The sequence below is a fragment of the Onychostoma macrolepis genome, chromosome 03 (genome assembly GCF_012432095.1).
Source record: "Onychostoma macrolepis isolate SWU-2019 chromosome 03, ASM1243209v1, whole genome shotgun sequence".
NCBI classification, from domain to species: Eukaryota; Metazoa; Chordata; class Actinopteri; order Cypriniformes; family Cyprinidae; genus Onychostoma; species Onychostoma macrolepis.
The window spans coordinates 9,152,022-9,179,693 of record NC_081157.1 but is presented as its reverse complement, the minus strand read 5'-3'; the positions used below and the strand labels follow the sequence as shown (position 1 = coordinate 9,179,693).

The 27,672-nt window shown below is 37.8% G+C and overlaps 3 protein-coding genes across 5 annotated transcripts in view; 2 read left to right on the top strand and 1 right to left on the bottom strand.

The window, feature by feature from the left end:
* LOC131537544 (golgin subfamily A member 6-like protein 22) overlaps positions 1–27,672 on the top strand; it is a 50,162-nt gene that overhangs the window by 3,392 nt on the left and 19,098 nt on the right. The window lies entirely within an intron of this gene.
* Positions 166–10,922, bottom strand: LOC131537553 (uncharacterized). Of its 2 annotated transcripts, XM_058771089.1 has the most exons (10): positions 10,655–10,922; positions 6,577–10,315; positions 5,366–5,558; positions 4,861–5,019; positions 4,385–4,472; positions 2,564–2,770; positions 1,620–1,791; positions 1,245–1,324; positions 438–464; positions 243–406 (listed from the first exon to the last, which is right to left on the bottom strand). In XM_058771089.1, exons 2-10 carry the CDS (start codon positions 6,767–6,769, stop codon positions 377–379), a joined length of 1,149 nt encoding a protein of 382 aa, XP_058627072.1. In that variant the 5' UTR covers positions 6,770–10,315; positions 10,655–10,922; the 3' UTR covers positions 243–376. The 2 variants fall into 2 exon arrangements, with proteins under 2 accessions (XP_058627071.1, XP_058627072.1); XM_058771088.1 differs by lacking the exon at positions 10,655–10,922 and having other exon boundaries at positions 166–464; positions 6,577–8,910.
* On the top strand, positions 11,443–15,186 carry LOC131537592 (uncharacterized). Its single transcript, XM_058771162.1, has 4 exons — positions 11,443–13,332; positions 14,124–14,289; positions 14,400–14,515; positions 14,965–15,186. Exons 1-4 carry the CDS (start codon positions 13,021–13,023, stop codon positions 15,184–15,186), a joined length of 816 nt encoding a protein of 271 aa, XP_058627145.1. The 5' UTR covers positions 11,443–13,020.

The window sequence follows — 27,672 nt, the reverse complement described above, 5'->3', positions numbered from 1 at the left end:
TAAAAGACTCATATTTTGTAAATGTTGACTGGCAGTCATTAAGTCCACATGTAATCGTGAAATTGGCTTCATGGGCATGAATGAGTCCTATGTGCTGAATTAATTTCATCAAGGTGAATGTCCTCCTGGAGCATTTGGAGCACTGGTATGGACGAGGCATGGTGGAGTCAGTAGAGGAGATTTATTTGCCTAGTGACAGTTATTGACAGAGGCTGGTCACCATCCACAACTATTTTGGCAATGTACCTTTGGAGAAACATCAGAGTGTTCTTCAGATGTCTTGGATATGCAAGATTGAACACGAAGTATGTGCAGAAGGCTGAGAGGATTCCTTCATCAATTCCTGAGTTGCGAAACACCTCGATGTGGTCCACTTTCAGAATGTTTGGAGCTCTCCTGGCCAAGGCCATTTTACAGTCTCGGTCGGTCAACTGAATAGTTGGGTACGGGCTATCAAGATCAGTCTATTCAAAGCCAAAGAGAAAAAAGCAAATTAACCTGACAGTCTTACCATTTGGTGAAAAATATTAATACCTCACCAATTCTGGTAACGAACGAAGAGTTAATCCATTCTGACATAATTGCACTTGCTCTTTAAGGAGGAATGTGAGGCTGTTGTGATTTTGTTCATTGATACGGTTGTTAAAATAGCAATAATTAGCATTGTGCTATTGGGTAGATACACTAGATTACCAAGCACGTGCATCATCTACATTCTTTCTTTACACATTATATGCTCAAATAGTGGTTTATAATTAGAATGTGACTATATTCTGATGTGGTGTGCATAAGTTATGTAATAAATAGTAAATTAGATTTTATTTTGGATGTTCATGCTACACAATTAGAGTACAATTAAATTTTTTTTAGTCATTGTGCTTATGTACTCAAACTTCTGCCTTTTCCTTTCACACAAGAACAGATATGAATTGCTGTTAACTTGTTTGACTGGATTTAAGCAAGAACTGATGAATCTAAAGTAATTTAACAATAGTGGAAGACAAATAGTATTAGGACCATCCATCCAAGCAAGTCTTCAGCGTAGCAACAATGATGAGGTGATCAGCCTCATTACCACTTTATCCACTTTTAAATATTTCATTATTTTTAAGTGGTATGTAAAGTATTACTTTAAGTGGAGATATGTGTGGTGTTAACAATGTGATTCTTTCTATCAGTACGTTTGTCAAGTGTATTTGGTCTTATGGAGGTGAACAAAAGAGATTTTAGCAAGCAAGACATACCTCCCCAAGTGTAATAAAGCGATCAATGTTCTCCTTGAAGATGTAAGGCAGAAAGATGAGGGCTGCCCTAAAGTCAATATCTGCAAGACATAAGATATACTTGATATTTAAACACCATTTTTCTAATTCAGAAGCATTTCAGATAAATATAAAGATCATCACTATGCATTTGGTCCAGTGTAGATGTCAATTTCAGGTAAGCAATTTGAATATAAAAGATGATTTTCCCACAGAACCTGTGTTAATTAACACTGTCAATTGAAGAACACCGTTTTATTACATAAGAATAATAACAAATCTAAAATAGAATTAAAGACATATTAAGGCCCACGACTTGGAAACACTATGGTATAGGCATTAACATTTAATCAGTACCTGGAAGATCCTCAGTAAGAGCTTCTTCTTTTGTCTCCAGGTAAAACTTGAATAGTGGGCATTTCCTCTGAGCTAGGTGAAGCACCTTCGGTACAATACATTTGAAGCCTTCACTGAATCGCTTACACAAGTTCCCTGTTGCTGGATGGATACGTTCCAACTCATCACACAACTACAGAAGAAAAAAAAACATTAAGCTTTATTCTGTATCAGAAATCATCATGCAGCTTGATCCTAATCTAAGAAGCAGTACTTCATGGCATATGGAAGATATGTGACATTTGTGTGTAGACTACATGTTAGTTTTCATACTATAAAACCATTAAAATTTGCATCATTTATTTCCGCGGTCACATTTTTAACGAGTTACACATTTGAAAGTTTACTGTAGCACGTCAAACTTTTATGTCCCGCTCCATCCAGGCTGTGATTGGTCAGTTGACGAAAAGTGAAACTGACGAGCACGTCCATTTTATGAAGAGTTGAACATGTTTAAACAAAAGGCACCTGATATAGCTAAATAGCCAGCTAGCAAAACCCAAAACCTTATCTTCTCCCTGCTGTCTTCTGTCTCACCGCTCCAGCTGCTGACATCTCGGTCTTTGTTTTTTGTGATGAGCTGCTCAAGCGGCCACCGAGCGACCTGCACACCTCTCCCGATGCTCCGGTGACTAGCTGGCTTTTTTCTTGCATCACGTCCTGCCCGCTACTCGGGGCGGGGTGTTTTGAACGATTAAAATTTAAAAATAAATAAATAAATAAATTCCGGTTCGCATGTATCGATTTTTAGGGGCATATGCGAGCAAAATGGTTGCTCCTGGTGAAGTTCTCATTTTCATGACAGGAAATCAAACTTGGTGCATGTATTACACTCACACGGACCAGTAAATAAGAATATACCGTTAAGAATTCTAACTATGACTGTAGGATATATTTTTACTTACCCCGGTGGGTGTCCTTAAGAAAGGGTACTTCTTAACTGTGTCCTCTACAGTCATGCCATCAGCAATCTCCTTTTGCCGCCATGCAAACGTCTGCTGCATTCGGTCTTGTACAATCCTGAAGTCAGGTTGCATCTTCTGGTACTGGCTATGCAATACATTCACATGAGTCTCAATGGAGGATGGATCCTCACCCAGAACACTTGGTGCCTTTATGGGAATTGAGAGAGAGAGAGATACACTTACAAACACATCTGACATAAAACTAAACACTAAATTGTCTTGTGTAGTTCCATTGAGTGAACCAATCTTCTATCAATCTGATTGAACTGACTTGACCAACCTTATAACTGATAACTATAAAACTGTGATAAAGAAAATACGACAGACATATTAACGAACTAACAGTGACTACAACTTAACTAAGCCTCATTTATTACCAATGCGCCAAGCTGGGCATCACTGACCTTGGACACATTTCTCTGACTGGTCCTTGCCGTTTCTACAAGTTGCTACAAATGCTTTCTTACATTTTGACAGAAAAAACACAAGCAAGAACAAAATTTAAACTTAGAGATAAGTGTAAAATGAAAATTGACGGGCTGTGTGCGCGCATCCGTGTTTGTGAGAGAGCGCTAGCGCAGCACTGATACAACGGCAAAATACGTACAGGTTGGCAGGTCTGCTGTCTAACAGCACCTGGTTACTGGACCAAGTTCTCTTTCGCTTCTTATTTCGCTAATACTGTTACTGTATGTAAGGTTTACATAAACACAGTTGGTTATGTCTAAAGTGAAAGCAAAAAAGAAAGAAAATTGAGATAAAAACTGCTTGTCATATGCGTGTATATTAGACGCGTCGCGTGCAGGTCAGTAAACATGCAGCCGCTTGTCCTTAAAGGGATAGTTCACCCAAAAATAAAAATTATGTCATTTACTTTAATGCTGTTCCAAACCTGTATTAATTTCTTTCTTGTGCTGAACACAAAATAAGATATTTGGAAGAATGTGGGTAACCAGACAGTTGTTGGTCACCATTGACTTCCATAGGAAAAACTATACTATGGAAGTCACTGGGGTACATCAACTGTTTGGTTACCCACATTCTTCCAAATAACTTTTATTTTCAACAGAAGAAAGAATTCGGGGTTAAAACAACTTGAGAGAGTAAATTATAACAATTAACATTTTTGGGAAAACTATCCATTTAATGTTAATAAAACAACACAACACAGTAGTAGCTTACATGTGCATACATGCGTATGTTTTTTGTGTTAGTCCATTTTTCATTATTATTTATTACTTTAACAGCTTAGGGATGATCAAGGAGCAACCTGTTTGTGCACTTTCTGAAGATTATTTGCACTGTCAGTTCTGTTTTTGAATAAAGGTTTGGAAATTTTTTTTTCTAAAATCCGATTCATCGAAAAAATAATCGACAGATTAATCGATTATTAAAATAACCGTTAGTTGCAGCCCTATTTGCATCCAACATTCTGAAATTAAGCCATAAAACAGTTTACAAGGTTACACAATATGGGTAACTATACTTTCATATGGCGTGGTTTACCTAGTACCATAATAGCGCACATACAAATCAGGTGCGTGTACGTAATACGAGTGCACAGAACCGTATCCACGGGCGTAAAACCGTCCTTGCAAACAGATCAAGTGTTATTCCTATTTAGATTGAAGATGATACTAAATAATGTTGATTAGTTTTTCCTTTTATGACAGACCTGCACATAACATTGGGAAGATGTAATACCTCATGTTAAAAATAATGTTAAAAATACTGTGTATAGTTATTTGCTAATGCACTTACATAACCATTTCCCTCAAGATCCTTCAGGAAAGGATATTTCACAATCAGCATCTTCACAACTTGCACATATTCTGAAGTTGTGGGATACCTACAAGAGAAGAAATGTAAATCAATTGAAGGCCACCTGCCTTGAAATAATCATGCACCAGGACAAACAACATCCTTTTTTTTTTTTCAGCATGAATTTTGTTTCATGGGGCAAATATGCTCTACAAAGACTTCAGTTTTCCCCCTAGGGAATTTAACCATTTCTGGTGGTTTCCTAGAATCAGATGAAACGTTAATGGAAGTATAGATTAGCCTTAGCTCAACTGCTTTAAGTCTAGGTGACATCTCCTTCGACATGCAGATTAAGTTTTTTTTTTTTTTTTAAACTAGCTTTAGGTTGATACATCACTGACATTCAAGTCTTGCAAATCATCGTATCACTTTCCCATGTCTAACATTGCCTATTTGCCTTCAACACACTTACGTACATTGTGTATTGTGCCACAGCCTCATAGAGAACCCGGATCATTATGTGTCTATCCTTTGGATTTTTCTGGCATGGTTCTTTGTTGTCTAGCTTTGCTTGTAGGTGTCTGGGGAATGCTGGAATGTCAAAACTAGCAGGCATTCTCACATTAGCTCCATTCCTGTAAAATAGCATTTTTTGTCTTTTAATTTTAGGTGTAAATCAAATTAACACAAATAATTTACATTGCTAAGTCCCTTCCAATTAATAGGTTACCAAACAATACTTAAAGTGCAGGCCTGCCGTCTTTGATAGCATATCTTAAAATAAATCCTTGCAACAGGTCAGGTATGAAAATTCAGGTAGCCTTAAAAAAGCCATGTCTGCCTAAATATTAACTGCTATGAGGACAATAATTACGGTACTAGAACAAAAGTTATGGTACTAGTGTTCTTAAGCTTCAAGTTGGTCACTAAAGCTAAGATGAAACTTAGAAGATGCTTTGAAAACATCATACATTCACTTACCTTGGTATAGTTGAACAAGATTGCTGGCATTCCTCTGGAGGCACAGGCTCTAATGTCAGGGTTACTACGGTCTCTTTCAGCTTACATACAAACTGGTTGAATTTGGCTTGCTTCTTAAAAGATCCTTGAAACAAGTACGCAACCATAGTCTCTGTGAGGCCACAGTCAACTGTTTCACCATCCACATCATTATCTGAGAGAAAGCAAACAGAGGGATATGAAACAGCTGTGCACTTGACTAAAAAAACAATCTGAAATAATTTGACCAGCATATAATAGCAACAACATTAGCTTTGTGGCCAAAGCCCTCGCTAGGTTCTCATATGTTAAACTAAAATGTGTCATAAAAAAGCGAATTCATTTAAGAATAGGCAGAGAGAGAGAGAGAGAGAGAGAGAGAGAGAGAGAGAGAGACAAGAGGAGCAGATGGTGGAGGCTAGCAGTAAAGTAGTTAAGACAGCGAACACAGCGGTGGTGTGTGCGACCGAGACGGTGTTGATACATTAGCGTGTGTTAATTTACCCCAGTCAGTGAATAACGTACACTTGAAACCCAAGCTAAGCTCCCATGTCTTGCTAACCAGCTAACTTACTAACCAAGTCGAGAGTGATAACCCTGATGCTAGCGACAACTGCGGCCCAAGCTCACCTGGGCTTTCAGATAGGATGCGATGTGCGCGGCGCTCACACCGCGACAACGGCACCACTGCAAAACCCTTACTTTCCATGGTTCGTGCCGCGCCAGCCCAGCCCAACGTCAAAAAAAGTTTTAATATTAGAGAAACGCCACTTCAAGAATCCTTATTAACGTTAACTTGCATGGAAAGTCCGTAACGCCAAAGACAGCGATTTTCCCGCCCCTCCCGTAAGCCACTGATGGGGGGTTGTTAGTCCGAAATAACTGACCGTTACCATGATGGCTGCCGAGTGGCGGGACTGGCCTATGACGCCACCAACTGACGAGCTTATGCACAAGCCCAGTCATAGTTCAAAGTTTTGAAAAGTCCTCTGGAATTCTAATATTTTATAACATTAATATTAAAAAACATGGCCTGACCAGTCAAGGAAAAAATCTGAAACATTCCACGTTTCATCCACTTTATAATCCACTAGCAGAGGACATATACAATTTGGCGGGGGTAACATTAGCCCGTTAGCATTAGCTACCACAAATATTTTGTCAACTAAAATGATATTTAAATAAAAACTTACCTCTGAATCTCTGGGCTTCGACGTCGGTTACTTCTATGCCTGCTTCTGATATTTTTTGAAGGATCTCCTCGGTTGAAAGCCCTGTGAGAACCTCTGACTGAAGTATTCCTGAACTGCTGTGACCTTGAACATGATGTGCAACCATCATTCTCATTTGAGAACAAAGCTCTATCAAACGATGAACAATGCTCATCCACTGATGTCCCACATGTTCAAGTCCAAGATCCAGTTAATCAACTATCTGAGACTATTAACAGAGCCAAATCAACTGATGAAGAAGCCCACTTGATTTATCAAGATAAAATGGAAGTTCTTACTACTGTCACTCAGAATCAAAACAAATATAAAAATGTACCATTGAGTGAACTTTCTCATAACATACTGTCACAGGATCAATTGGCATTGTCAGCTCCAAATCACCAGAATTCACAATTCATAGTCAAGCAGACAGAAAAACTGAACAAGACTCGAAAGCGAAGGTCTTACAGTAAAAAATGGCACAAAGAAATGGTTCAGAGGCAAGGTGTTTATGACAAAAAACAGGCTGTACGTAAAGTCTATGATTATAAGTCAAGTAGTGAATACAGACAAAGACATAAACAAGCCATGAAGAACAACTACTGGAATAATATGATTTATAGAGAAGAGCACAAACAAACAATGAAAAACAAGTATAAATATATTAATGAATACAGAGAGAGAAGAAAGTCTTACGCGATTAACAAGTACAGAAATAATGAACAATACAGAGGAAATAAAAAGAGTAAAATAACCTTAAATTACAAGAATGATGAGCAATACAGGGACAGACAAAATAATTATATCATTCAGAATTACAGGAATCAGGAACAATTCAGGAAGAGCACATGCAGTCTGAAATTGAAATCATTTTCATACCCACTGATGACAATGCTGAAAAGATGAGTTTACCAATGAAGTACTTGCGGGCCATGGATGATGATGTGGAGAATGTGTGGATGACAGGATTGGCAGACCTTTTTAATGCACACATTTTAATTATTGATGAAATCTCAATGGTGTCAAAACAGTTGTTTGCATATGTGAACTGGAGACTGCAACAGATAAAAGGAAACCAGAAACCTTTTGGTGGATTGTCCATACTCGCTGTTGGCGATTTCTTCCAGCTGCCTCCTCTTGGAAGAGCACAATATTCAACCCATCCTTCATATTGTACAGGATTCAAAAATGAGTTCAGCTCTTAAAATCATTCATCATAACAGAGGGACTGGAGTGTCATATGGATGATTTGAAATGCCACCATGAACTTTTACTGGCTGATGTTTTGTCTCACCGAAACTCACCTGTCAGGCTCAGCTGTTCCTGCATACCTGCAGCTGGATGGATACACCATGTACAAACGCAACAGACATGCATCCTACACAAACTACGTCCATGTGGCAAATAAGAACGGTGGTGGAGTGGCCATTTATGTGAAGAACAGCTTTCAAGTTTCTCCTCTGATGTACATGTTACTGACCTGGAATATTATTTTGAAGATCACCCAGTTATAATTTAGCAGACTTTTTGGCAAACCTGAATGCCCTCTTGACACCTCTTGACATCTCTGGAGATCATGGATTTCAGGTCTGTTGTAGTGTGTGGAGACTTTAATGAAGATCAGCTGTCTCACTGCAACAAACCTATTCTCAATTTGTTTGAAGATAAAGGATACACGCAGCTAATCAGCACTGACAAAACACCAGTGACAAAAAAAAAATGTTACAATGTGGTCTTTAAATAAATGGTACAAAAAATATAAAAATAATTTAGCTGTCATTTATGCGTATTCATAAAGTCAAAAGGTAATCTAATAATGTGGTCTAAGTTTAAACGTAAAAAAAAATATATAATACATTTTAAGACATCTTGCCATACCAAAAGTGGATGTTTCTGTAGAATGACCCAAATATGAATGTAAAAAAAAGTATTTTTGTGCGAATGTTTTAACAGTGTAAAGTTTGTTTGTTTATTTTTTTAAAGGAAATTCTTATTTTATTCAGCAAGCATGCATTAAATTGATCAAAAATGAGTGTAAAGTTTTCGGTTTCAACTAATGCTGTTCTTTTGAAATTTCTATTCATCAAAGAATCGTGAAGAAAAAAAAACACAAATATTGTGCATCACAACTGTTTTCAACATTGATAATAATCAGAAATGTTTCTTGAGCAGCAAATCAGCATATTAGAATAATTTCTGAAGAATCATGTGACACTAGTGATGGAAATTTTGATTCTTTCCAGGGATTCGTTCATTTTCAGTTCGTTCACCAAAATGATTCGTTCACTAACCATTTCTTCAAATTACATATATATGCCAGCAGGGGGCGAAAAAGAGTGTCTTATGTGTCATGTCTAAAGTAAACAATTGTACTGCATTACACATTTTAATAAAGTCAAATCAGTTTTTGCAACAAATAGTAATCTACTCATTAAATAAATAAAATGGGTTCAGATGACCAAAACATAAGGTTTTCTTGCATAAGTATTTTTTTAATTGTTTGGTCGGACTTTTACACATTCATAAATCGTGGAGTTATGTTCTGTAGCCTATGTTAAATATGAATATATATAAACAAGCGTATGTGCACATTGCCACAGTACCTGCAGCACTTTGCATCCACTTTCAGCTGATTGCTGAACGAGACTGACTCACATGCTAAAATGACCGACCTACCCGGTACACATTCATTCACGAACGACATGTCATGACTCATGGTACCAGTTCGTTCAATTCGTTCACGAACGACATGTCATGACTCATGTACCAGTTCGTTCACGAACGAGATCTCTCTCTCGTTCAGACTTAAAACAGCGACTCGGTCAGTGATGGGCGTATTCGTTCACTACATTCAACAAATCACATGCTCCGTCACATCTCATACTCGAAGGCTATTGGCTCGAGGTTTAGTCATTCTTTGACAGGGTGAAACAGTCCACACAACTACCCGGATCACTGATGTGCGCATGCGCTGCTAATAGCGCCGCGCTGCTGCGGACGGAGGAATTTCAGTGAACGAGAAATATGAGTCAATGGATTACGTGAACGAGAATGATTCGTTCACTTAAAAGATTCGTTCAAAAAGAACGATTCGTTCACGAACGTAACATCACTATGTGACACTGAAGACTGGAGTAATGATGCTGAAAATACAGCTTTGATCACAGGAATAAATTACATTTTACAATTTATTCACACAGAAAACATTAATTTTAATTTGTAATAATATTTCACAGTATTACTGTTTTTGTTTTTTGTTTTTTTTAAATCTGCATTTTTTAATAAATTCAGCCTTTGTGAGCATTAGCCATATGGTTCATTGTGCCTGGGAGATGTTGTCCGACAGGAGGTCCGCTCTGAGTCTGGGGTGCAGGCCATCAACATGGAAGAATGTAGGAACATAACAAGCAATTTGTCACAGAGCCAACAATATTTAGTATACAATGCCAGCCAGATTTGTTACAAGGAACCAAGCTAGAGCAGGTGAAACGTAGAAGAGAAAGAAGAATATACGGAAAACATTCTTTTAACATGACATAATTTGCTTCTGGGTTTACTTATTTAATATTGCTCATACTTCTTACTTGTGGATGTCAAAGCCCTCTTAAAATGTTAAGAAGCTTCACCTGTTCACTTGTGTTCCTTACTTCTCCGTCTGCGGCTCCCCTCAGAAATTGTGAAATCTTGGAGCCTCCCATCTTGCCGTGCTCTTGTTTTTCTTCTGAAATCACAGAACAGTTTATTATCAATATTTGTTAACCATGAGAGATCAAAATAACGTTTCCAATCACCCACTGAAACATTACCAGCTAAACTTTTAAAGAACTGCCAAAACCTCTCATCTACACAAAGATGTGATTAAAATCCCAAACTTTCAAAAAGAGCTCAGTCTACGGAGTTAGCCTAATGTTACGTCCTCTGAAAACGGCTAAGATGCTCGTAAGAAGACACTAAACCATTTCTATGAACTAATTTCACCAGAAGCGACTCAAATACAAGCAAGAGAGGAGTCAGTAATAGTTATATTTAATATTTGTGAGATTTTAGAAACTAAACTTACCGAAAACAGTAAAAACAGCAGCGAGAAACGGAGCTTCCTGCTTGTCAGTCGTTGTGTTGACGACCCGTTACCATGGCAACTCCCTCCGCTCCAGTGTTCAGCACGCACGCATTTAAAACACGTCACAGTCACGCAGAATTTACATAAATAATCATATAAAATTAGAACATTACATAAATAAATAACTTAATCTAATTAAATTATTATTAAATCATACATTTAATTTATTTAAATGTAGTTCTATGACACTCTGCACGTGACTCACTTTTTTTTTTTTTTTTTTTTTTTAAATGAACACTCAACCACCTTATTTCATTAGAAATCCTTCTTGCATGTAGACCAGGGATGGGCAATTAATTTTCCTAAGGGGCCACAAGAGAAACTTGGGCAGTTTAGTCGATTCTTTATTTAAAAAAAAATAATAATAAAATAAATAAATAAAACTGTAAATGAATGAAAATGTCAAGCACAATATTTTATGAACGTTCACAAAAACAGTTGAAATTGTGCATTTTTTTTGCAGTGTTTCAAAAACTAGCATCACAACTTTGGACAAAAAAAAGCAAAGACCATTCAAAGACCAGCATCACATTAGAGCAATTCCAGCGTTATTCACATTACATTTGCAGTCAAAACATAAATTTAATATTAGGCCTCGGATTTTGTGTAATTTCTATTCTTGGGCCATGATTGTCCCTTGAACTTGAATATTTGTATTCATTTGTTCTGCTTTTTCTTTTTTTCACCTCTGTCCTTTTAATACATATTAATTGATAATGTCCGGCTGTAGTATTTTAGTATTTTGAGAATTACATATCACAAATCAGTGACTATACTTTGAGTTTTTTTTTTTTCTTTTTCAGTTTTGTGGTGTGAAGAACTAGATGTTATGGTAAATTAAATATGTTAATGAGAGTGTTTCTGTGGTTTGTGGTTTCTGTGTCTTATGCACCATTTCTGTATGAAATAGGTAAACTTAACTAAGTAAACTTCATTTAAACATTTTTGCATATACAATGAACTCCGTTTATACGTGATAAGCCGATACCTATGCATTTAAAATTAGTCAATAACTGATTTTGGTTATTGTCTCAATCCAGTGTGCAAATGTTTAATCGGGTTGAAAAACCATAGAATTGTGATCACTTGTAGATATAATACATAAGGACAGTTATGCACTTGTTTTGTCTTAATAGGCCTACTGCATTATACAAATGGGAGAAAACCCTAAATATTCTTTGACCAATAGTGTCAAAGTAGTGTCAATAGTTTTACAAAGTACTAGACAACTTTTGCAGGTGGGTGTTGAATATGCTGAAAGCTTTAGATGTCTGATATATGAAGTCTAAAAGTGTGTGTGTTTTGTTTTTATCCTATCTTGCACGTAGCAAATTTATGGTATTAATTTTTCATTGTACATTTATGAAATGTGTGGGGATGTCTCCTTCTAAGGAGGATTTTCCTGGAAATTAATTTGATAAAAAGTCAAAATTGTTTATAGCAAATGGATAAATATTTGTTCCTTTTTGTAAAATTATGTTTTCTCACAAACGTACCGCATAGCAATAAAATCTTTAAAAGAAATGCAGTTTAATTCAATTAACATACGACGTTGCAGACTAAAAATGCACACACACTGGCGACATGTTCTGGTAATGAAATTACGGGCTAGTGACGTTGCAGTTACGTTGTCAGTAAGTCATGAAATTACCAAATTATTACGAATAGAGGACCTGTCTGGGACGTTTTTGGTTATATTGTTACGTTATGAGGACGTACTGATGACATTGTGAGTTGGTAATGGGATGGTAATGGAATTACGAGCATACGACGTTGTGGTAACGTTGTCTGTTGGTAAGTCATGAAATTACCAAAAATTACGAATAAATTACGTAACTGTTACGTCGTGTGTTAGCTGGGGCGGCAAGCTTTATGCGTGCGCTTGAGCGCGGAATATGCTATAATACGCCTAAATGCCTATATTAAAGGATGGTTTAGGTTATTATACAAATCAATTTAATATAAGTGTGCGACTAGTTGACTAGAAAAATCTTTAGTCGGGGGCAGGCCTACTTGGCACAATTGAACCGATCCATTTTTAAAATAAAATGCTGACATTACGTGCGACTGCAAATCACGTCACGTTGTAGTCTATTGCATTGCAGTAGTTATGCATGAGTCAAATGTTTTTATTTTATTTCATTTTTTTTAATAGCGCGCTCGCTGCAGGACAGGCGCCGGTGCGCTTAAGCCTAGTTCACACTACATGATTTAAAACGTTGGCAGATCGCTGTGCTGTTCAGACTCCATGACTTGCTGTCTGTCTTTAAGTCGTTGTGCTGTTCACACTACGCGACACAACATAAATGATCGGCAACAGGGGGTCACACACTACACGAGCTGACAACAACTCTGTCGCCCAGCGACTCTCTCAGGTCCCCAAACCACGTTTTGTCACGAAAACACACGCGAGAAGTGGAACAGGAAATGACATGAAACAACGCGCGAAACAGGAAGTGAAAATGGACGGCAGCAAGAATTTAGCGCTGAAAGTTATTTGCGCGATGATCTGTTCCGAAAAACCCCCAAAAAGGAAAGAAAAGAAAAGAAAATGGGTGAAAGACTGGATCAGTACACGTGGGCAGCAGGGATTGTCTGTGCTACAGAGAGAGTTGGAGGTGAGTAAAACATGTTTATCCACATTTTTTTCCTGAGTAACCGTTGAGCGGCACCATCTGTTATTATCGACTCGGAAATTATGTTAACTTGACTAGAAACACCATGCAGATGCCGGTGTGTTCCTGTGAAACGCTATTCCAGTGGGTGGAATTTACCTGAATATTAGTTCCTCTATTGTGGGCGTGTCTTTGAGAAAATATTAGTGCACGCCCCTCAAATCCCTACTTGTTTAATAGATTATTTCAAAAGGTAATGAAGTTTCAATGTTAAGCATTAAAGCATTAACTGCAACAGTGTCAAAACAGTGCAGTTTGTGTAATATGATAAATCGTCTGTGTTTTGCCTGATTGATTACAGGCACATAGCAAAACAATAACCAAATAACCTATGCTAAACTAGGCTAATATAGTTTTGTACTATTTATGTGTTTAGCTTTTTATATATTTCATTTGTGGGGCATTCATTTTTGTTTGAATAGTTTAATTAGGCTACCTAGTTACTGGTGACTATATTACTGCAGTGTGTTCACAACAATGCTTGCAACAAACCTCTACAAATGTATCTGTTGCCTAATAAAATGTATAACTATAAGCTAGCCTGGTGTGAGTATCCTGTGTCATTCATAAACTCTTGGTTATTTTATAGCCAGTGTTTTTGTTAAGCTACATACGGAGGATATTTTTCTTGTAGTTAAAATGTTAATATTGTAATCATTATAATTTGTAATTGAAAAACAAAAGGGTTGTGTATTGTGATAAAAGCTGCGTTTCTTTATTTTTCATTCAAATAGATGAATGATAAGACTGGATTCAGGGAGCTGTTGCGAATGACTGCAGAGGATTTTGATTTCTTGCTGGGGAAAGTCAAACACCTCATAACAAAACAGGACACCAAGATGAGACTGGCAATACCACCTGGAGAGCGTATGTCTTTGACCTTGCGCTTCCTGGCAACAGGTTGGTGTGACTGCATATCAAAGTTAAATGAGATCTATGTATTTTTGATTATTGTTCATTTTAATGTTTGTCTGTGTATGTTTTGTAATTTTTCTTTTTGTCTTATACAGGTGAATCATTCAAGTCCCTGAGGTTCCACTACAGAGTTGGGACCAGCACCATCTCACAGATAGTTGTGGAGACCTGTGCCGCTCTGTACCAGGTTTTGAAGGAAGACTTCCTAAAGGTACTGTAGGCAGTTATGGAAAGCCGTGAAAAATGAAATTTCAGATATCGACTATACAACAGCATTTTGTCATGAACATCCAGAACATATACACTCTGTATAACAGTAAAATTACCTTGGAAATATTATTTTACTACGAACAATTACGTTTTTCAATTCTGCCAATTTATTTATATTCTTATGTATATACATACTTATATATATATATATATATATATATATTACTTGATCCTTTTTTTTTTACCTGTGTGCTTATACTTATCTTTCTATGCGATGCTATTTTATCTTTATACCTATTTTTATGTTCTTAGTGATATGCTCTTTGCACTGAAAAAGGATGGCTATCTAATTTTGTTGTACACGTGACTACGACAATAAAGGCATTCTGAATCTTAAATATAGGTTAACTCCCAGCCACTGTTTTTTTTTTTCTTTTTCTATTATTGTAGACACCATCAACGGAGGCAGAATGGCAGGCAATAGCCCAGGACTTCGAAAAGAAATGGCAGTTTCCACATTGCCTTGGGGCAATTGATGGAAAGCATATTCACATACAACCTCCAAAAAAGAGTGGCAGTCTATACCACAATTACAAAGGCAGGTTCTCTGTGCTAATGATGGCTGTAGTAGATGCAAACAAGTTCAGATGCTGGACTGTTTGCACACTCTGACCTGCGCAAAGCAATGGACCAGGGCCTACTGAACTTCCCTCCACCTGAGCCTTTGCCAAACTCTGACATCCTGATGCCTTACATGTTTGTTGGTGATGAGGCATATCCGTTAAGAAACGACCTCATGAAGCCATATCCATTCAGGCAGATGGAGCATGGGCAAAGAATCCTGAACTACCGTCTCTCGAGGGCACGACGAGTGGTGGAGAATGCTTTTGGCATTCTTGCCAACAGGTTGAGAGTTTTCAGGTCAACCATATGCTTGGAGCCAGACAAGGTCATAAAAATAACAATGGCCTCCCTGTGCATCCACAACTTCCTCTGTGAGCGCAGGTCTGAGGCGTATACACCTCCAGCTTTTGTAGACTGGGAGAACACTGACCACGGCGTGGTTGATGGAGCCTGGAGGAATCATGGGATGGGGGCTTTTCAGCCGGTGGAGCACAGAAGAGAGCGCAATGCTGCAGTAACAGCAAAAATACAACGAAATCTTCTGCGGGACTATTTCATCTCACCAGCAGGTAGTGTTTCTTGGCAGGAGCAACACATTTAGAAAAGTACAGATGTCAATGTATTCCAAGTTTTTGTCTGTAAATACATCCTATTTGTTGTGCGTGTTTGTTAAAAGTTCTATTTCAATAAAGAGCATTATTATTGTGGTTCCGTTATTGACCTGTTATTGATTTTACACCTTCACACTTGAATAAGTATAATAAAAGTATATATTCTGGACATTACCTGTTTTTTTTTTTTTTTTTTTTTTAATGTGTTTACAAGGCCAAAAGTGCAGGAATGGAAAGAATGAAAAATAATTCACCTGTTGCACAAAAATGTAAAGACATACTGTAACTATTGAATGTATTGACAAGCTTTCAAAAATTTACAGACAGACTGTTTTTGTAATTTGGATTTCAACTGTTTATTGTTCAACCAGTGCTTCTACTTAACTATATATTTATATATTAATTATATGAATATAAATATATACATGGAAGTAAATGTCAATATTTTCAAAATATATACTGTATGTGTGTGTATATATATATATATATATATATATATATATATATATATATATATATATATATATATATATATACACACACACAGTACACACACACATATATTATGTAAACAAAAACTTTTGTTTTGAATGCGATTAACCATTTGACAGCACTAGTATTTTAACAATAAAAAACCCTGCACATACTATGCAAAGCCCAACCAGTGTTTCTAATACTGTATCCTCAATATAGTCTTTAATAACAGTTACATACAGTAACAGTCAAAAGTTTGGACATCCACACATCCAAGATAATAGGAAAATGTGTCCAAACTTTTGACTGGCACTGTATTTTCAAATGTTTACGTGCAACAGTGCAGAAATAGGAAAATCAAAAAAACTAATTTACATAAAACAAGTAACCCTAAATCCTGTAACACTGCAAGCTATTCACAGGATTTCATAGTTGTCATGATTTTGCAATGTCTGCAAAAAGGTTTGATGGGGACTCCGAGCTGATGAGTAATGAGGATGAGACTGTGCCGGTGGTGGAGCTGAAATGATGGGTTGAAACGTACACGGTGTAGGTTGTGCAGTTGAAGACAAGGATCTGTTCCTTTCAGCATCCTGAGTGTCGTAGATCATAATCATTATGCTCCTTTTCAATCTGGCTAAGTATCCAGGGTCTTGAATCAACCTCATTTCCAGTGCCACCTGGTTCCCAAATGCGGTTAATGCATCTGGAGTTTGTTCAGCATCCACTTTTGCAGCCAACTTCTTTAAAACCTCAAGCTTCTGCAGCTCTATATCAGTTTCTGACATCCTCTTGCGTTTCTCCTCCCTGGTGCGCAAAACCTTTTTTGCCTTACTGCTAGCAGTTGAGGCAGTCGAAGCAGTTTCTTCGACAGCTGTTGGTTCTCCTTCATTTGACGATTCAAGGGAGGAGCCGGTGCCAGGTGCTGATGGTGTGTCAGGTGTTGATTCTGACATATCCTGGTCCTCTGTATCACCCTGCTCGCTGAATGATGCACCAAGCTGAAAAAAAGATGATATTGTTATGATTATGGAAGAGTTACTTTAATCTGCATTTACATTTTGTGTAACTAATTTCAGCACTGTAATATTCAGTGCATGTTATTAATACATCAGGGATTCTGAAGACCTTGTTTAGCTTGTGTGTGTTTGATTAGGGTTAGAGCTAAACTCTGCAGTACAGTGGCCCTTCAGGACCAACATTGCCTATCCCTGCACTACATATTTGTGGTCTGTTGTGTAGACTGTCTAACTTACGGTGGTTTCACATTGACGGTGAACAATGTAGGTTTTGATAAAATCCATTACTCTGAGGAGCCACTTTTGCCTTGGTGTCATGGGTTTGTTGCCACTCCCACTTGGTTTCGGTTTCAGCAACCTACAATACTGCGTTCGCAGGGATACTGCCCTGGTCTTAACATCCTCAACTGAAGAAGAAAAACAAGAAAGAACATGCTTTGTTGTCAGTTGTTATGCACTCCAGTATTTTATATGTCTGTATTTTCCTTAATATATACATGTATGTGTGTGTATTTATATATACTTAATAAATATACACACTACACAGTACACACACATATACAATGTAAACATAAACTTTTATTTCTGCAGCCCTACAATGAAGACCATGTTGCCACAAAAATCCAGCAAGAATAGTTTTTAACCTGTTTGGAACTACCAGCTATCTGCCCCTATTTCCAGGAAACACGAATAATTAATGAATGCAAAATGAATCAGGTATAACTATTCAACCTAGATGCATATTTCTTGTCTCCATCAGAAGCTAAGGAATATGAACAAGGAAGGAATATACCATTATATAGCAACACTATCTTCTACTACACCTTGACTACAACTGTAACTGTAAATTATGTTTTAAACAAGGTAATGACATGACAAAATACTAAATTCACAAAACTGTTTTTTTTTTTTTTTTCCTGGTAGTCAGGATATATATATTTGTGTGTGTGTGTGCAAATATGATTTATTCTGAAGGAATATTGTCTATACATTATCAAATTAAATCATTTACACTGAAAAATACAACTGCATTAAATAATATTATGAGATTCTTTTAAATATCTTTGAATATACAAAGAATTCAATTAAGGAAACAAAGACCAGCCAGGTCAAAAACTGAAAAACAAAAAACAAATCCCGCACACTATTTATGCAAAAAAATCTATATCAAAATAATATATAAATATATATCAAAATATTTATTAACGACGTATGGGTCGCATGACCTTCATCAGGAATTTTTCCAAACTGAAAAAATAGTGTGCGGGATTTGTTTTTTGTTTTTCTGAATATACAAAGAAGAAATGGTGGAAATGATACTTTTCAACTAAATTAAAACGCCAGTAGGTGCCAGTAGTGAGCGTTTAATAAGTCAGTCATTAATTTAAACGGCAGATTCATCAGATGTTTATGTATGGACTAATGAAACTTTGACTCAACCGATTTGTTCAAAACACCGGATCAATCAGAATCGACTGTTTGCTGTGAGATAAACTGTGGTTCCGCCTAAAATGTAAGTGACCTAATATTATTGTATTTGCTTATTGAACTGTTTATAGAACTATTAAACAGTCGAAATGGTGAAAACGTTATGAGATGTTACCTAACTAACTGTATTTTAAATATAAAAACTTTCCATTTTGAATTTTTACCTCAGGACGTCCCCGGCCCAATTTAAACACTGTATAAGGTTGGCTCACCTGGCTGTTGAAGCGCATTCGCGATTTCTGTCCACCTCTTCTCCTTCTCAGCTCGGTTGTGGTACATCTCGGTTGAAATATCATACAGGCATTCGTGCTCCTGCCACAGTTCAATTAAATTTTCTTCCATTTCTTCTGTCCACACTTTTTTTGACGCCATGTTGCTGCTACAGCTGCTTGACCTTGCAGCGCTCTCTCATTGGCTGTAGCTCCTCGAGACACCTGACATCATGACGTCGAGTCGGCCGACTGGTCCAGATATTTGGCATGCTAGATATTTGTTTGTGCGACGAGTCAGCGAGCGTCTTTGATGCGTCGTTGAGTAGTTCACACATAAAGACTGAAGAGCGCCGATTTCCCCCCGATTACAGCCCGACCTGTCGGCGAGCTCGTAACTTGCAAATCGGGCTTAAATCGGGCTTAAAATCCTGTAGTGTGAACTAGCCTTTACTTGCTCTTAAAATCTCCGTAATTTTTGGTCATACAGATAAAAGTAGCCTAATACATCTTTCGAATCTGTAAATACTCGTTTATTTGTGTACACTCAGAATAACAACGAAACGTTGCGCTTTAAAGCAATCAGGGTGCGCTTTAGGTCTCTGAGCGAGAAACTTCGAAACTCCGTCTTTGAAAAATATAGAGAGTGAAATGTCTACTTTCAAATGAAAAAACAAAATTCAAACAGAAAATGTGTGTTAGCATGGATGATTTACATAAAATTGAATGTGTGCAATGTAGCCTACACTGTGCATAAACTGGCTTTCAGTTCAATATAACAACAAAAAACTACATTTTGGGTTTTTATTCAACTAAGGTGGGCACGCTGTGATCTGTACTATATTTTTACTGTAACTGACAGATTTCTACCAAAAAAAAAAAAAAAAAAAAAAAACAGGAGTGGGAGGGAATGGGAGTAATTCTTCCAGGAGTGGAACGGGACGGGATTTTCAAACCTCTCCCGTGTCACCCTCTAGTTACCGCCCACACAAATACCACGGTAATTACTGGGATCGAATTTATCTCCTTTTTTATATATAGGAGTGATCAGTCCTTCAGACCAGGTCTCAGGGAAGTCACCAGAGGATAAGATCAGACTGAATCATTTTGCCAGAGCTTGAATTATGTAAGGGCTGCCTTCTTTAATTTGAGATTTTTAATGTGCTCTGTTATTTCTGACGTTGTTATAATCATGCCCAATGGGTTTTGGTAATTTTTATTGTTTTCTTTAAATCTTCTAGTTTTCTCTTTGTTTTTGTTTGGGGCTGGTTGAGGTCTGGCTCAAGTGTTTGGTAAAGAGTTTTAAAGTAAGAGTCCAGACTGTGCCGCACTGGAGTAATGTGTTTGATTTGGGGCTTTCACATTTTTTAAAGAGATTCCAGAAATTGTTTTGGTCTATTGATTCATCGATTTCATCAATTTTAGCTTCATAATATTGATCTCTTTTGTTGCAAATGAGCTTTTTATAATATTTCAAACAGTTGGAGTTGGCGAGCCGTAGCGTCTGATTGGCCGGTTCTTTATGCTTTTTGTTAGCAAGTCGTCGAAGGTCTTTTCTGAGACAACTGCATTCATTATCAAACAACATATTCTTTTTTATTGTTTAACAGAGTTTGTATAGTTTTAACAGAACTTGTTTAGTATAACAGAGCTGCTCATGTTTTCTTTGAATTTTTCAGCGTTAGATTGGTTCCAACTGAGTTTTGGTTTTAAAGGGAACAGTTTTTCATGTTTGAGGGGAGGAGCACTGACCCGGTCACATGACTGATTCAGGTAAAGGACTGTTTGGCAGTGGTCAGAAATGGGAAGTTGAGGTCTAACTATAAAGGGATTAATAAAATTTGGGTCAATGTCTGTAATTGAATAATCAACTACACTGGCTCCTAATCTGGAGCAATAGGTGAATCTGCCTTAACGATCTCCTCTGGTTCTGCCATTAATGATGTATAGCCCTAAACCTTTACACAGTTTTAACACTTATTTTCCATTGGTGTTGACTAAACTATCATAGCTGTTTCTTGGTGTGATAATTAATGAAGAATGAAATGTGGTGTCGTTGGATATGTGATTATTATCTACAATATTTACATAATCAATTTCTCTTCCGCTCCTGGCATTTAAGTCTCCACATATGAGAATATGTCCTCTTGACTGAAAGTGTAAGATGTCAGTCTGTAGCTGTAGAAAGGTTTGCTCGTTGTAATAGGGAGAGTCGTGAGGTGGAATATAGAGCGCACAGAGGTAGAGATTATGCTGTGATATGACTGATTTCACTTCAAGCCAAATAGATGAATTTTCAATTTTAACAGTTTTTATCAAGTGCTTCAAATTGTCTTTGTGCCAAATAAGTATTCCACCTGAGTCACGGCCATATTTAATATTAGAATTTTTTAATGAAGGAACAACAATTTCTTTGTATCCTATTGGACAATGTAAAGCCTCATTACTGCGACACCACGTTTCATGAAAGATACAAATGTCCATATCTGTTACACTGCCGAGTAAGTCTTGATCTGCAGACTTGTTACCGGAAGTAGAAGAGTGCAGACCCTGTATATTCCAACAACTGATTTTAAGAGACTTCATGAATAGGTTTGTCTGTAAAGTGTGTGCGTGTATATGTAAATGTGTGAGTTATATCATGAGTCTGGAGCAGACGGTGTTCAGCAGACGTCTTATCTGGTTGAGTTCAGCAGCTGCAGGGTTTTGTGGTCGTTGAACTGCGGCTGCGTAGCTCTTGTGTTGTGATGGCGGTCTGGCGGCTGCTCTGGGCTCTGTTGGAGGACGAGGGGTTCTTGTTGGCTGAGAGCTGCTCTTGTTGTTGAAGTTTCTGCTGTTTTCCGGTGCGTTTCCAAGGGCTGTGCTTTTCTCTCTCTCTCTCTCTCTCTCTCTCTCTCTCTCTCACTGCTCATCTGAAGCCCCCACTGTCTCCAGCTCTCTCACTGCTACCTTTTTATTCTTCAATTATCCCATCTGTTCACAAATTGTACATCAGCTAGTGCATGTATTGGTGGAAAACACATTTGTGAAGTGCATTATAGTGCCCCAAACTTTGTTTCTTGTACAAGCCAATAAACAGTACATATTCATATAAATTAACTGTATTGTGAAGATTGTCTACATGCATACATGAAAGTGTACTTGTTTAGTGAAAAGGAGAAGCAGGCTGCTCCCAATCAGATCGCACACTTTGGGAAACTAATCAACAAACAGACTACAAACTGACTACAAACAACCATGGGAAACAGGAAGTGACATAAAAGTCCTAGACAAGACACAGAGAACATGTAACACTGTAAAGCTCAGCCCAGTAGGTGGCAGGAATGCACCTATTACTTGTTTTCCAACCACCATAAAAAATCGAACAGAAGAACACTGGTCTGGTGTTTGCTATCCTGTCTTCATTTGTTGATATGGGGGTCATGAGAATAGGCTCTCTTAATACAAATGGAGCGAGAGGTCAAACTAGAAGAGCAGGATTGGCAGAGTAAATGAGAATTAGAAAAATTGATATAATGATGTTACAAGAAACTCAAATGAATGGGTTGGAAAATATGCTCTTAGTCCTGGTTCAAATGGAGTTGCTACTCTTTTCAGACAAGTTGACTGTTGATATAAAAGGGATATAGATTTAGAGGTATTTACTACAGTGTGTTAAAGATGTGTGTATAGCGATGGCTGGAGATTGGAATTGCACTGATGATTTTAAGTTGGATAGAAGCGGAGAAGAGCCTCGCTTTAAGTCAGCTCTGGTATTGTTTAACCTGGTTAAAGAGTGATGTATGGAGAAATAGAAATAATGACACAAAACAATATACAGTACATGGACTGGGCAGGATTTATTAGAGCAGAAGTTTTAATAATAGAGTGATGGAAGCTGCTGCTAGTGGGTTCTCTGATCACCAATTGATGAAAACAACAAAATAACTTTTAGATCTCACTATTACTGGCATTTTATCAAATAATTATTGCATGATACACTTTTTTGGGAGAGAGTTATCTCTTAATGGAAGGAGTGGAAGTTACAAAACAATATCAATTTGAAAATAAGAGTCAATGGTGGGAGGTTGGAAAAGGTTAAAGATGCTTTTCAGAAATTGCAAAGTGAAATGGAAGAAATGGAGAAGTTAATAATAAATAAAAGTGGGTTTATGCAGTTGGAACCAAAGTATTTCTTGTGAACCGGTCCCACATGGGATGTCGACTGCATTGTGTATGAAGAACAAATGGACACCGAACTTCTATGGCTGATCAATTTATTGGCTTTTTATTTTCTGGACAAATGAATAATTAATATTAAGAAACATGCATCTTGTGGTTTTGTAAAGTGTTGGCTGTCCAATCAAGTGCACGACAAAGGTGTAAAGTCCAAAAGAGTATTTAATGCAAATTCCAGGAGTAATCTAAATCTACAAAACTACAAACCAACATCCCCAAATCAATACCAGATGGAGCACTGAGGGAAACAGAGGGCTTAAGTGCAGAGGAGAACACAATCAGGAAGAAACAGAACAATTGTGGGGCTAATTAACAACCAAAGAGACTAATGAATTACTAAGAAAACATTATTTATTATCACACTTTAGTTTGGGGACCAATTCTCACTAGTAACTAACTATTAACTATGACTTTTGCCTCAATAAACTCCTTATTATTAATAGTTAGTAAGGTAGTTGTGAAGTTTAGGTATGGGTTGTATTAAGGCATCTAAAATATGTTTATGCAAAATAAGGCATTAATATGTGCTTTATGAGTACTAATAAACAGCCAAAATGCTAGTACTATGCATGCTAATAATAAACAAGTAGTTAATAGTGAGATCTAATGCCCAAACTAAAGTGTTACTATTAGTTATATTGAATATAGGTTGCCCTTTCACTTTTTTTTTTTAGTTAATTCTTTATTTAACAGGGACAAAGACTGCCCCAGAATTAGCTACAGAGATAAATTTCAGCTGCTGTCCCTGGGCAGGAGAGTACCAAAACACATTATGTAACAAAAACATCAATGTAATAACATGTAAAATACCCCCTGTTACGCCCCCTAGTGGTTCGGGGTATGGAAAAGAGCAAACATAATAAGGATAGCCATTACTTTAATTCCCTGAGATCAACTACTACGGAGCAACACAGAGACAAACAACTGGAGTAACTAACATGGTTCGCTTTATTTACAGTAAAGTACCAATGAAGAAGCAAAAACAATCAAGGAAAAAAAGTAGTATTATATACAATTTATACAAAAATGAACTGAAACAAACCACAGAAGGGAAGGATCACAAGCGGTGCTAAATCAAAGAAAGTAACCAAAACAAAAATCAAACACTAACTGATCCCAACCCTCTAACATAACTGAAAACAAAAGAGAAAAGAAAAAGTCTTCGGCGTGTTTAGGTAGGTACAAACTCAGTAGCAACTCAAAACAAACAAACGAACCACACCAATAAAGGTACAAAGTGCTAGCAACACTCAAGGGCAAAGCCCACCAGCACAAAAGTTCAAAGTCTCCAAAAACTCCTCCTCTTCCTGTCACCGGAGCAGCTTATAATCACAAGTCCCAGTCCATGATTGGTTCAAGTACGTCAGTTCCACCAGCCAATCACGAACCCTACATTTAAAAGGACAGCAAAGAACCAATAACAAAGGAAAAGAGGAAACAACAAAACAAACCCCTGGCTTGTAACACCCCACCCCTTAAAATCAAACATTATGCATATTAATGTTTGTACCCAGAACAACATTTTAATCTCAACCAGTTATGCTCTAGAAAGAGCATCAGCGACAACATTATTTACTCCCTTCTTGTGTCGGATTTCAATATTATAATTTTGAACCACTAAAGCCCATCGCATCAGCCTTTGATTCTGATTATACATTTGGCACAAGAAGGTGAGAGGATTATGGTCAGTGTATACTACTACTGGATATGAAGTGCACCCAACATACACCTCAAAATGCTGCAACGCCAGTAACAAAGCCAAAGCTTCCTTCTCAATCGTAGAATAATTACACTGATGTTTATTAAACTTCTTTGAGAAGCAGCAAATCGGATGATCAATACCTTCCTCATCCTCTTGTAACACAGCACCGGCTCCAACTGCGCTGGCATCCACCTCTAGTTTAAAATGAAGAGAAAAATTAGGAGCAGACAACACTGGAGAACTGCAAAGCAACTGTTTGATAGCTTCAAAAGCACTTTGGCTCTCGACTGACCAAATAAATTGCCTGGAAGGACTGAGTAGATCTGTCAAGGGTTTCGCAACAGAAGAAAAGTTCTTACAAAAAATTCTGTAGTAACCTGCCATTCCTAAGAATCTCCTCAACTCACGACGAGTATTAGGCACTGAGAACTCTTTGATGGCAAACACTTTTGCCTCTACGGGACGAACTTGGCCTTTCCCTACTCGTTTACCCAAGTAATTCACCGTAGCTTTGCCAAATTCACATTTAGCTAAATTCAAAGTTAATGCGGCATCAGCAAGTCGTTGGAACACTGTAGTCAACACAGACAAATGTTCAGACCAGGTAGAAGTGTAAATAACCAGATCATCCAAGTATGCACTAAAGTTTGGGTGGGGTCACCTGCTAACACGGTATTTACTAACCTTTGAAAGGTAGCTGGTGCATTTCTGAGCCCGAAAGCCATAACATTATATTGTAAGAACGAATCGGGAGTTACAAAAGCAGAAATGTCAGATGCCCTTGGAGTCAAAGGCACTTGCCAATAACCCTTGAGCATGTCTAACTTGCTAACGAATTTAGCAGAACCCACATTATCGATACAATCATCTATTCTAGGCAATGGAAAACAATCTGGGACAGTCAAAGAGTTCACCTTCCGAAAATCGGTACAGAATCGAACAGTTCCATCAGCCTTAGGAACTAGAATACAAGGAGAACTCCAAAGACTGATACTGGGTTTTGCAAAGCCTTCTCGTAACAAATATTCAACCTCCTGCTTCATGGCATCTCTCTTAGCAGTATTCACACGATATGGGTGTTGTTTAATAGGAGTTGCATTATAAACTTCGATATCATGATACAGCACATGAGTTTGTTTTGGCACATCTCCAAAGAGTGGGGGAAAACTCAAAATCAATGTCACTAACTCTGTTCTTTGAGTTTCTGTCATATAACACAACAACTTAGGAAGATCAGTTAAGATTTCAGAATTAGTCAAACGAGTAAATGGGATTGGGTCGACTTGTAACCTCACCTCGTCCTCATCAAATTCAACATCACTAGGAGGAGGCAAGACTGTCATGCCATTCACAACAGCCAACGAAATAGGTTCTATGTTTCTCTCTGAAGAATGAGGTAGCCCTTCCTCCCTAGAATTATAAGCTTTGAGCATATTGATGTGACAAACATGTTTATTCCTCTTACGATCAGGTGTCTTGATGATGTAATCGGTCTCACCTCTCTTCCCCAGTACTTCATAGGGACCAGCAAACCGGGCAGATAACACGGACCCTGGAACTGGCAACAACACAAGAACGTTATCACCCACTGAAAATGAGCGTGACACAGCTGCTTTATCAAAATGTAGCTTCATGCGAATTTGAGTTTTCGACAGAGCATCTTTAGCTTGACTGCAAGCCTCCTGCACGCGTTCCCGAAAACGAACTACATAATCAAGAACATTCCCCTTCGAACTTAAACTATCGTCCAGCCCAAGCATTTGTTCTTTAAGAACCTTCAATGGCCCCCGGACACTATGTCCAAATACAAGCTCAGCCGGACTAAAGCGCAGAGACTCCTGAGGAATCTCACGAACAGCAAACAAAACAAACGGTACCCCTTCATCCCACTCATTTCCTGTCTCCCAACAGTATTTCTTCAGCATAGATTTTAACGTCTGATGAAATCTTTCTAGCACACCCTGACTTTCAGGATGGTATGGGCTAGACACACGATGTTGGACACCTAATGAACGAAAGGTTTGTGAAAACAACTTGGACATAAAATTAGTGCCCTGGTCAGTTTGTATTATCTTAGGCAACCCAAAGGTAGAAAAGAACTTAACTAAAGCCTTAACAACTGCCCTTGAAGTGATTTGTCGTAATGGCACTGCTTCAGGATAACGAGTAGCTACACACATTACTGTAAGCAAGAATTGATTGCCAGTCTTTGTTTTAGGCAGTGGCCCAACACAATCCACAATTACATGTTCGAAAGGTTCACCAATCACAGGGATTGGAACCAAAGGCGCAGGAGGAATAACCTGGTTTGGTTTCCCCATAACTTGACAAGTAGCGCACGTTCGGCAATAAGCTGTAACATCCTTTTTCAACCTAGGCCAAAAAAAATGATGCAAAACACGATTATATGTTTTTGCAACACCTAAGTGTCCTGACATAACATGATCATGAGCAAGTGAAAGGACATACGAACGATACTCAGTAGGAACTACTATCTGACAAACAGTAGAACATTCTTCGTTATCAACAACTCTTGGCTTCCATTTCCGCATCAGCAAACCATCCTCCAGAAAATACAGTGCATTCCCTTCAGAACTGTTCACGGCATCAAAACACTTCGCTAAGGTTACATCACCCTGCTTTAACTAGCTGATCACGACTAACAGGTAATGAAGATGGAAGAGAACTACTGACCTTTTCATTTCCTACTTCCTGACTCTTGCATTTTCCTGCACTGCTAACGTCATCGTCCGTACACATGAATGTATCATCTAACGTAAACTCGGTCCCCATCTTCCTTGTCTGGGCACGAG